The 12,429-nt window shown below is 32.3% G+C and overlaps 3 protein-coding genes across 4 annotated transcripts in view; 2 read left to right on the top strand and 1 right to left on the bottom strand.

Annotated features, from left to right (window-relative positions):
* LOC110808852 (uncharacterized) overlaps positions 1-1,712 on the top strand; it is a 7,653-nt gene extending 5,941 nt beyond the window's left edge. Inside the window, exons 13-14 of the mRNA XM_088215631.1 lie at positions 525-588; positions 1,315-1,712. The gene's annotated coding sequence lies outside the window, so the exon portion shown is untranslated. The remainder of the gene's footprint in view (positions 1-524; positions 589-1,314) is intronic.
* A 1,674-nt stretch (positions 1,713-3,386) lies between these two features.
* On the bottom strand, positions 3,387-5,772 carry LOC110808796 (presenilin-like protein At2g29900). Its single transcript, XM_022034398.2, has one exon. The coding sequence runs from the start codon at positions 4,766-4,768 to the stop codon at positions 3,470-3,472; it is 1,299 nt and encodes a 432-aa protein (XP_021890090.1). The 5' UTR covers positions 4,769-5,772; the 3' UTR covers positions 3,387-3,469.
* An 809-nt stretch (positions 5,773-6,581) lies between these two features.
* On the top strand, positions 6,582-8,035 carry LOC110808795 (uncharacterized). 2 transcript variants are annotated; one of them, XM_088215632.1, is made up of 2 exons: positions 6,582-7,070; positions 7,170-8,035. In XM_088215632.1, exon 2 carries the CDS (start codon positions 7,217-7,219, stop codon positions 7,874-7,876), a length of 660 nt encoding a protein of 219 aa, XP_088071758.1. In that variant the 5' UTR covers positions 6,582-7,070; positions 7,170-7,216; the 3' UTR covers positions 7,877-8,035. The 2 variants fall into 2 exon arrangements, with proteins under 2 accessions (XP_088071758.1, XP_021890089.1); XM_022034397.2 differs by having other exon boundaries at positions 6,585-7,004.
* The last annotated feature ends 4,394 nt before the right edge of the window (positions 8,036-12,429 follow it).

Below are 12,429 nucleotides of genomic sequence, written 5' to 3' on the forward strand. Positions count from 1 at the left end.
GGTTTTTCACCCTTTTGAGATTCCTGCATGGTAGACATTCCAACCATTTTTATCTGGAAAAATGAGGGGATGCGGATATAAAATATACTTTTATGTTCATCTCATTTTCATCCATGTGTTTTATCGTTTTTTCCTAACAGTGTTCTGATTCGTAATCGCATTTCAAATCTCCTCTCTGCCGTTTCTTGGAACATTTGTAAACAAGGAAAAGATTCCATCGTGAAGTGGAATGGTTTGGAGCTGGAATTATAACAAATAATTTTTTTTCTTTTACAAATTTATCAACAAAGAAACCTTTCGCTTGAAGTGGAAGGGGCTTGAGAGGGGACAAGAGCAAATAAAATTTCTTTACAGTGGATTTAACTTAATTTACCATGTTATAAAGCGCCTTAAGTAACTCCCTAGATACTACTTAGTATTCAGTTGAGTTCACTAATTGCATGCTTTGGTTAAATTATTGTTTTGGTGAAAATTCTGCCTTCTATTTTTTTGTGTTACTATTCACTGAATGCTACTTTTGTCAGGTTTTGCAGCATGCAGGCATTGGTACAAAGTGCAAGCAGTTATTCCCAGAAATTCTGATTTGCTGTAAGATTTTTGTGTCCTCCAAAATCATATTTTTTCATTTATTATATTTTTCAAATAACATTGATTCATAATCTGGTTGCATAGAACTAAGTAAATTACTTGCTACTAGTAATCATCAATTCTTAGTAGCTTTTGGAAATGTGCTTCTTTTTGATAAATTTCTTTCTCCTTGTTACTTGAACGAGGGATATGATTAAATCTTATATATGCCGTGTTTGTTTTAATTTCTGTTCCTGTTCAACTCTTCAATCTAATTTTCATGTTGATCTTATTATGCATAATAAGAATATAATTTGGTTTGTTTAAGCTGTCAACACTCCATTTTGAATTCCATAATGATGGAAATTTAATGGTTATCTTCCAAGGTTGGGGTACAGTTTTCTCTGTCAAGGATTTCAAAGTGGAATAATTTTAATACTCATACCATGCATAATTAGACTACAGTTTATTGTGTTTAAGTTATCAACACTCTGTATATAATCACTTAATAAGTGGGAATTTAACTTTTGTCTTCTGAGGTTAGATTTCAGTTTTCACCGTCAAGGATTATAAAGTAGGTGTGGTAGTAACTCAAACACAACAAACATATGTTTTAGTCATACATCTTAAGACTAATGTGACAAGAAACTTAATGAAAATTGTAGTAAATGTAAGTTAAAACTAGAAAGTTAACTCTTTGTTTTCCATAAATATGCATCATATAATGTTGTTTTTGATGGCATGCAGTTTGCTTAAGAGGAAGCCGCTCGTTTTGAGCTGTACTGATTAGTCAAGATTCAGTACCTGCATACTGGAGCAATCCATGTGCATTGGCATCACGGTTCTTGGCGTCAAACAAGGTGAGTCCTGTCATTGTTTCATCCTTGAAGTGATTAAAGACCTCAATCATTTCGAGTAATTCAAAGTTCCGCGTAACTTTGTAAGCTAATTGTTCATGGAGTTGATAGAAAGGAAAAGACAAATGGAGGGAGTATTAAGCAATTAATGAAAGTGCAACTGTAAATAATTTATTTTGCTCTTTTACCAAATAGAACCATGAGAAAGGTAGATACATGTGGGGGTTTGCCTGCTGTGTTCTAAACCGAAAGAATAAACACGAATTTGAAGCGCTGGTTGTCGTTGTAGCTCATCTCTAACTGTGAGTAGTTTCTTAAACAGTAGATTTTTTTTAACCGTAAATTTATGGGAATTGACGTGTCAACCCCTATAAACTTTGAGCTGCTGCTGCTCTCTCTCTCTCTCTGGTAATTCTTTTTTACCGTGGAGTGATTAGTAGTAAATGTAATAAGATTATATTGTAAAGACAAGGGGGTTGATTTTGATTACTAAAGGGAACCAATACATATAAAGATTGAATTAGGAAAAGAAAAGAAAAGAAAAACAAAGTTTCATGCTATGTTCGGATGAATTTTATAGCGGTTCATTAATATATATGATATCGTATGGTAATGGTATAATATGTTAATTATGATAAAATTATATTATGTTTGAGAAGATTGTTTTTTTTTTTAATTTATTTAATATATAATAAACAACAGAAGAAAAAAAAAGAGAGAGGAGATGAGATGTTTCATCATGCAGAACTTGATGAAAAATGAAGTAAATAAGTAGCAAAAACTTGCAACTATAGCTGATAATAACAAACTTTGTCTTTGCCCAGACAAAAAAGTTCCATTAAAGGTTAGGCAAAACTACATCTGTTAGCCAAAACTAGGTCATGAAACACAATTCTTAGTTCCAGTAAATATAAAAGTTTCCTAGAAGGAGAAAACCAGATGCTACAACATTCCAGAGAAGTATCTAATGGCATAAAACCCTACCACATAATAAATCTATATATCGTAGCATTTCTCTGTAGCTTTGTTTATTATTTAAGATGACAAGCAGGTCCAGTTGATGGTCATAGAGAGTAGAATCTACCTTTCGTTGATTCCTCTCCACATTACTACTATTCACATAACGAAACACCTAAAATCTATATATATCATAACATTTCTCTGCAATTGTTTACAAAAAATTATGATTAACTAATCTGTGTTTCTCCTATTATCTTTAACACCTTAAAAGATGTCTCTCTCTCACTTCACACATTTTAGCTGGTGCATCTCTTGTTTTCTGTGTTAGCTGCTCTGGTCTGGCCGATTTTATTTGTAGCAGAGAACATCCTTTTTACCCACCCAAATATGGTGGACAGTGAGATTCCATGTTAATACAGCTTGAGCACATTTGTCACGTCACAAATGAATAACATCTGTTTGGTCTTTATCTTGGATATAAAGTTGCATAAGCAACTGAATAATATAGATGTTATCTTGCTTTATAACGTGATGAAAGTATAGAATTTATGGAACACATTGGCATCAGCTTCCTTCTGCCAAATATAAAATTTATTTCAAAACTCTTTACCTTTTTTTTTTTCGTGAAATAACAGTCTATGAGAACTCTGCATACAAGAATAGAAACTTTTTGTGAAAGTTCTACCATTCTGTCTCTTTTGAGTCTCCAAAAATACTACCCATGATTTTTGTTCATCATTTCATCTCTTCTCTTGTGCTTCACATGGTCTCTCCACTATCCACTGTTCTTTTGTAATTAGTTATACCTTCAACCCTTTCATCAATCAGAAAAAAAAATAATGTATAGAAGTTTTGATTCACAAAGCATGAAGAGATAAAAAAAAAAAATTCCATAGAGCAACATGACAACATATAGAAAAGAAGCAAAGAATTCTGTCAAAAACTCTCACGTAAATTATTAACATATACCTTGGAAATGATGAAATTGGAATTTCCTCACCAAACAACCAATAAATCGTGGATTAATTCCATAAATAAAAGTTTCTGGGACCTAGATTTACACATTAATAACATATATTATGATTCTAGAACATCAGAAGGTTTGTACAACATTGTACAACAAAATCTTCAAGTAGGAGACGAGTTAAGAAATAAAACAACACCCCTAATGCAACTGACACAGGAAGAGCAGGTAAAGCTTTCTGATAAAAGGCCAAAAGTACAAGTGTAATACCTAGACCAGCAATTATAGCCAGATAAGATGCATAAACTGTCATCAGATCGTACATTGCTGCCCTGCCAACCAACACACTATAGAAGATAAAGTCTCCAAGCCCAAGCTTTATAGCGCTAGATGACCCCAATCCTATACCTTCTAGTATGAAACTTTCATTTGGCACAACATTTTGCCGCCCATCTAGCTGAGTGACTCTATTATCAATCAATGGCGCAGCAAGCTCAGCCTCTCTGTCCGAAACTCTCCCCTCTTCGGCTCTAACCAATCTCGTCTCATGATGATTACTTCCAACTGCTACGCTAGTACCAGATATCCTGTCTGAACCCAAAACATTAACATAATAATGAGACCCAGCATTCGAACTTTCAACCAAATCATGTCCAGCATTTCTCCCTTCTCTCCAAGTTCTCCTTTGAGGTACATCACTACTTGAACCAGAATCATGAGGAGTCACAGGCCTAGCTTCATAGACCAAAGCTGGGATATCTTCATCCCTAGACATGGCGAGCTCCACCAAGAGCCTTAATGGCCCAATAGGCAATAGAACTGCAGCAAGATCATACAATGCCATTGCAACCAAGAGCACCCAAGTTGTCCATTCAGGAAGTAGAGTAAACCAATAAGCTACCAACACACCAATAAAGACCAAGTACCCTTGTGTAACTAAAATAGCCATTTTTGACATAAACACAGCAAACACACCCACAACAGCAAAATTGAACAAAGCCACTAGAAAGGTGATACAATCAATGGGAATGCTATAATCTTCTATCAGAACCACAGCAATTTCACCACCCATGAACCCCAAAACAATGAAAGAAGATAAACCCAAATAAAATTTCAAGAACCCCGTGCATCTAAAATAAAATAGCAGCACCAAAACGAAGGTAGAAACAGTGACAACAGCAACAAACGCAAGAGAGTTCAAAAGGGCACCCATGAATTTGTCCCAGGAAGAATCTGAGCTGGTCTCCGTGTATGCTATGGTGACTATGGTGGTAATTGATGAGGAAGATGAATAGTCAGTGTTGAGGATGCAAACCAAAATGACAACCACGAACATGCATATTGAGACTGGTGCGATGATTACGATAACTTCTTCGCCAAGAGATTCAAGAATGCTTGTGGGTTTTTGATTTTGAGCCATTGGTATTTTTGCCGGGGTTATACAGTTAGTGTTGTGGCCGTTTTGGATTTCGTAGCCATCTTGAAATGACAGGAACTAGGAATATCGACATTTATTCCCATTGATTGTATGGGACAGGACTTACCGTGGAGAGTCGCGCGGTGTTGCATGACACGGCGACTTCGTGAAGGGGAGAGAAGAGAGGGAAGGAGATGCCACGGAAAAGGAAGTGAGAGAGAGAGAGAGAGAGAGAGAGAGAGAGAGAGAGAGAGAGGAGAGACGTGGTCGGGTAGAAAAGGAAAAAGGAAGAATAAGAAGAAGAAGAAGAAGAAGAAGAAGAAGAAGAAAAGAGAAATGAAGAATAAGAGGAGACGAGATAAGAAGAAAAAGCAGAAGAGGGTATAAATGGAATTAACAAACTATGGTGAGGGTATATTTGGAAGTATGTTCAAATAAGATACATTAATTAACAATTATTTAAAGACAATTGTGAGTTGGGATGAAATCTAAATGTATGGATTCAAAGAAAACACATTTCATATTTTATTTTCTCAGCACAATTTTAATGATAAACCAATAGTAGGTGACATTATGAAGTGAGAACTATGGGAAATTTTGGGCGGAACATTTTTACATTGGGGTTCTGGACCACTACAAAGTTTCATAAAACTCAAGTTGACATCATTAATAGTACTAATTAATTTATATATATATATTTAATTATTAGTTCTTTTAAAAAAATCATTATTATAAATTAATGTTTAAAATGCTATTTACAGTAATAACCGGAAGAACAAAGTACAGTGATCTTTTAGATTAAAATACATGAATGTTCAACAGTCTTTAAAGATAAAGATTTGGGTGCAACTTTCAAAAGTGCAAATCTTAGAGGGAATGAAACTGTAACTCTCACAATTTGCTTTTATTTTATTTTAATTATTTTAATCTCCCAGAAAATTTATGTAAAAATCCAAGAATTCAAACACGAAAGACTTACAAGCAGTTTAGGATTTGAATGTTGAGATTAAACTATAGTATTTCTTTAATCGATAATATTATCTATTTAATATTTTTAAAATATAATTAATTTTTAGTTGATTACAAATTTAACTCATAGATCATGTAAATTTTTTGCATGAAAAATATATATATGTATGTTAAATAATCATAAAATAATATATAAAATTATATTCTGAATATAGCAGAAATTAAAAATCTAATGGTTTTGGTTGCCCACATAAAAAAAACTCCATCGTAAAGGCAAAAGGTTTATTTTCCAAGAAATAATAAAAAGATAAAAAAAAGCAAACAATAATTGGGGGAAAAAGAAACACCAAAGGGTAAAAGTTATTAGTAAGTAATTAGAAATTAATGAATGATTAGGAGTTAATAATCTAACTGCTTAAGTCATGAGTGCTGCCGCATATTATGGCTTTTTTTTCAAGTGGAATCATATCTTCCAAAAAGTGCTTCTGCTTCTTCAAATTACTTGTTTTACCTCAATCAATGGAAATCACAGTGACAAACAATGTTCAATTTTTTCAAAAATTAATGCCATCATCATCAATTTACATCACTTGAAATTTGTCAATTAATTATTAGTCATTGTTTTTGTTCTAAAAAGTAATATTGTATTTGAAAACTACAGTAATCCCAACTCTTTACAATCTTCTTACTTTCTTTGTTCTTAAATTTTATGGAATAAAAGTTTAACATCAGAGAAATTTGAAAAACTTTTAACTTACCCAGTTACGAAGATAATTAAAAATGGTTAATTTTGTGTTTGAGCAGTGAGTGATGATCCCAAAGTTAAAAAGCGCTTTTTTCTGTTTTGTGGCCAAACCCAATCATCGTCTTCGTCTCCATTCAGTTTCTAACTTTTGTAACTGTTCGCCCGGTGGGGGGAGTGAGAAACGACAACGTTTTTCCTTCACAAACTATCAACAGTTCCAGATCTTAACGCGTGTCCCCGTTTTTTCCAGTTTCACTTCCCCCTACCTATTTTTAAGCCTGCGCGTTCCTCAAGAGTAACAGACGGGACCTTCTCCCTCTCCCTAATCCCCCATACTCCTCCATTTTTGTTTCTTCAAATACCCCAAACGGATATCCACTTCTTCTCAAATGCTCCCCTCGTTTTCTTTCTCTTCATTCACTTATCTCCACTATCTCTTCATCTCAGTTCCAAATTTTCCTTCTGCACAAGTCCGAATCCCTTCCTCTTCTACTGTACAGACTACACAACTCTTCCGAGATTCAAGTAATTGTTACATTTCCGATGCCTACTCTTCTTGTTAATTTTCTTAATTTTATCTTTCCTCCGAGGGTAATTTTCTGCATGCACGTCTAGATATATATATATATATATATATTCTGAATTTTTAAATTAATTTGAATTTTGATTAATCGCACTGGAAACTTGCAGGCTGGTGTATACTTTAGATGTGTTCTTAGCTTTTTGCGATAAGAGAAATGAACAGCGTAGACAGGAATTGGATGAGATGGAAGAACCTGAAGCAATGGCTAGGATTCAAGGGAATGGCCCGGATAGGTTGTTGCGGGGCCGCATGGAGTTCCAGCGCTTCAACCATCACCATCATTCAGCGGCAACACCGTGAGGACGATGATTTCGAATACGACGACCACGAGATCCACATGGCGGCTACCGGCCAGCTCACTCTGCAACAAGTCATCGACCACGAAGATCACCTGGTTCTCCATCGTCCGCCGCGACTCTCCGCCGCCAGCCCGCTCGTGGCCGCAGCTTCCAACGCTCCGCCCGGCATGAACCTGGCCATGGCGCTGGCAGCCGAGCGCAATATGCGGAGCGCTTGTCCTACAGCTGAAGACGTAAGGGCGAAGACTTTGATGAGACTTATTGAGGAGACGGAGGGCGTGGATTGGACAAAGAAGCAGAAGAAGAAATGGAGGAATGTGGGCGAGGGAGGAGAAGGTGGAACAGGTAGGGGGAATGATTCGGTGTGTTGCGTGTGCATGGATAGGAAAAAAGGGGCTGCGTTTATTCCCTGCGGACACACGTTTTGTAGGGTATGTTCGAGGGAGTTGTGGGTCAATCGAGGGACGTGTCCTATCTGCAACCGTCCGATCATCGAGATCCTTGATATCTTTTAGGTCTGGTTTTTCGGTACTTTTTTCCACTTTTGTCCTTATCATCTTGTGACAATGTTAGGTGGTGATATATTTATTCTTTGATCAATATCTGGGCATATGATCAATCCAGTGTGAGATTGTAATTTCACATTTTAATATACAAAGATTTTTTAGAACAAATTTAAAGTTTTTAATGTAAATGATGGGTTTATATATATATATATATATTTAAAAGAAAATAATAATAATGATTTTAGCTATTGTATAATAATAAATTTATATGTAATAAAATTACGATTACATGAATTTTATGAGTGAGAATAACGTACTCTTGTGTATATAATGACTGATGAATATAGAAATTGATATGACGTGACGAAGAAAATAAAGCAGATGTAAAAATTGTTAAACAAAAAATATCATAAAATTTTATAAAGAATTAATTACATGAATGTATGTATGTGTGTGTGATGTATTAGTGAAAACTCATTAATTTTTCATATTCTAAATTTATATCATGAAGGATCGGGAGTCTTTTTAACTCGTGTTAAACTTGTACTATAAATAGAAATTAAATACATTTATAAATAATATTTTCAGACTTAATAATTATTTTATTATAAAATTATGTAATAATGTATAGTGGAACTCCACTTAATTCTATTTTTTATTAGTTAAATATTGTGTGTAAACATCCGTACCTATCGATATTAGAGGTCGGATTGTAGTGTATATATAATATGATATTATTACTGATTACGATAATAGCAAACTATTTAATTTTTAAAATTTAATAATTTGAGACTGAATATATCTTATATTTTGCAAAAAAAAAAAAAATCAAAAGTCAGGAGGGAAAACTTAGTTTCTTCTTCAATCTACTCGTAGCTAATGTGAAAAAATAAAAGTAAAATTGATTAAAATATATAAGTTTTACATAAAATTGTGAAGTTAAATTTGGAATGTTTAATTTAAATAGACATCAGATGTAGATAATGAAGTTTCCCGTTTCTCATAATGTGGGCTTCAACTTCATTGCACGTGTCATGGGCCTACGTTTGATTGATTCGTACACTTAGCCTGCTTTACTTATTATTATTTATAAAGCCCACGGGCTTCATCTAAAATTCTATTACCATACGAACTAAAACCCTAATTTTGTTTTTTCAAAGTAAAATTAATTATTATACTATTGTTTTGCATTAAAAGTTTGCAAATGAAGTGCCCAAATTTCTATTGAGGGTTTGGCAATTGGCATTGAAGGCAGCTATTTTATAAAATCAACTATCATCATATGGTCCCAACAAGCCGTGACCAACGGGCACATTTACTACTCTTTTTTTTTTTTTTTTTTTTTTTTATATATATATAATTAAATTAAATTAAATTAAAACTTTTATAAATTGATTACTAAAAATCTTACTTGAAAAATTGAAGTCAAAATCAAATTGTAACTCATCCAATTAAAACAAACCGAGCAGTGACAAGTGTTTCAATCACTATACCTTGTTGAATCTCGATGACTCACCAACCAATTCCAAGAATTTTTCATCATCATCTTTTTGTTGCATTTTATGAGTATCACGTGTGTATTAATTTCTAATAAGAAGAAAATTATTTACCCGTATATTCCAAGAATTTTTAAAGAATTAATCACTGCAAAATTTCTTCTTTTATTTATTTATATATTTAAATTTCACAAAAGAAAAAGTCAAAATTCGAGTAAGAAAAAAATAATTTCCGAAAGAAAATAATAAAATAAAAAACGAGTGGAAGTAATTTCTTGCATGCTTCCGTGGATGAGAGAACAAGTGTTTTGGCATTTTGGAAGTTGACATTTTTGAATTTTGAATCCTAATTTGTCGCCCAATTTAAGTTATTTGGGTCACCCCCACCTTTCTCTAATTTATTTCACAACACCGCTGTCTCTTTCGTCTCACCAAAACTTTTCATTTTGTTTATTCACGTATTTCTCTTAATTTAATTTAATTCTTTAAAAAAAAAAAAAAAAAAAGAATTTCTTCAATGAAATTTATGCTGTGTGTAATCCGTACATGCCGCCGCCTACGTTACATTGAAGAGGATTTCTATCAAGTCGATAATTTGGTGTTTGCGTCTCTCCCTCTCCACTCTTTGAATCTACTAAAACAGGAAACCTTTTTTATTCTCCTCCTCCTCCTCCTTCGTTCGGATCGGGAAACTAAATTAAAATTACAGAAAATTGGAAGAGAATTCCCACTTTCCACGTCTAATTAACAGTTGTAGCCAAACAAATTAAATTAATGTTTAGGAATATAAATCACATCAGATCCAACACCAAAAGCCGCCGTGACAAGTAAGATCATGCTCTCATTTGTTTTTGTTATATATATATATCTATGTATGTATGTAGTTGCTATTTCATAATATATTTTCATTGAATAATACATTGCATGATATGTAGGTTAAGTATAGTCAAATATGTATAATACAATGTTTGTGTCTATGCATATACATATACATACATATATATGTTAATTGATCCACTTGTTTAAATATTATTATATATTATCGTACTTGTTTAATTTCCTAGCCCATGTTGAATTCATTCTAAATATTTCCTCATTTTAAAATTACGTTTGTGTTCCAAGAAAAACATATTTTGAGAGAAATGTGTATATGCGTGTGTGTGTGTATATATATATTATTCTTTTTAACGAGAATTTCCATGTCAACAAGAAAACTCCGGCTTGGAATTTAGTATCAAAATATATGGATGAAACCTGTACGCAATTCCTGAAGGCTAACAAATCCACGTTTGCAATCTTAAACAATTTTGAATATTAATGTTCGGTACTTATTGAGAAAATATACTTATAATATATATATATATATATATATATATATATATACATAAACAGATGTATATACGCACGTGTGAAGATCTATCAAGCATTTTATTTAAATATCATCTAAATAATGCGGTACATAAATTTTTATTTTTTACTTTCAAATTTATAATTTTTTACAAAGAAAAAAATATAATAATTATTAATTACTTTATATATGGAAAATTAACTTCAGTTTCTTCAAAAGCTTGGAGACGGGAGATATATATTAGTACACAAAGTTAATAATTTTTAAAAAAATATTTTTATTTATTCTTATTGCACGGTTGATATTATATCGTAATATATATATATATATATATATATATGTGTGTGTGTGTGGGTGACATGAATAATTGAAAAGCTTTGTCTCTGTCGCCCACCCCACGTATAGCTCACTGGGACAGAATGATATAAATATAAAAACGTTGCATGTAGACTGACTATACAGTGAAAGGACGGACATATCAATATTAACATTCAACAACATTCATTATTGTGTAAAAGAATAATAATAATAATAATAGAAATTAAAAGCTCGAATTGTATTCCAACTTTGTACCTCTTCTATATAGATATTTGAATGATTAAATATGCATTTTTAATTACTAAAAATATTATAATTAAATATTTTTTAATATATATATATGGTTAATGGAAGCAGCTATTGGGTAACATAGTGATAATAATAATACATGCAGCGTGCTTTTAGTTTCCAGGACCTACCTACCGACCTCTTTTGCCTGACTGATAATATACGTTAATTAATTAAGGTTTTTTAATTAATTGTTTAATCAGGCAACCAATCTGTGTAATAGCTGATTAACTTATATATTATGAACGATGAGGAGGAGGATTAAGTAGAGTTTGATTGGGAGAGGAACCCAGCAATAATTAACGTTTATAATTATTTAGAGAGATTAATTACTGTCTCTCCGCTGCGAGGCAATTAGTATGAAAATGGCATGTCGCCTAAATATCAACATAATTAAAATATTATTCAACGGTTCTTATTTAATTTTAATATAATATGTATGTACATTAAAAGCCAAAAGTTGCGATTATAAATGGAATCTAGAGCCAAAGTTTATTAATTAATTATACTGCTTGATTTAAGTTGTCGGTCCTACATCAGATTTGCTGCTTCTGGGGAAAAAAAGTGTGAAAAAAAAAGTGCTAGAGTTATTATCTTTTCACCCACCAAATATATTAATAATAATTTTCTTGGAAATAAAAAGATTAATGACGTTAAAAAATCATATATTTTTTTTTTGGGAATATTCTTATTGATTATTTTAATTCGTTTAAAACTTTTATTAAATTATGACGACATTATTTATAGTAATGTGTCAGGAATATTCATTATTTCCAGAATTAAACGAGAATGGCGAAGGGCATTCTAGTAATTATAGGGAAATCGTGCTGTCAAATATAACGTTCAAAGCGTACGTATCGCACTTCGCAGCCCCACGTGCAAAACGTATTTATATATATATATATATATATATATAGTACATTAGCCATAAAATTATTTTTCAAGCAGCATTAAACATTGAAATAAATAAATAATAAACCATAAGTATTTATCGGATACATTTTATTAATTAATGTGTGTAGATTCTTAGACAATAATTTGAAAAACTTCATTTAATTATTTTCTAATTAATAAATTAGATTACTACATTTTTAATTTGCTTTAAAAGTGTC

This window comes from Carica papaya, chromosome 3 (assembly GCF_054855325.1).
Source record: "Carica papaya isolate Zhongbai chromosome 3, ASM5485532v1, whole genome shotgun sequence".
Classification (NCBI taxonomy): Eukaryota; Viridiplantae; Streptophyta; class Magnoliopsida; order Brassicales; family Caricaceae; genus Carica; species Carica papaya.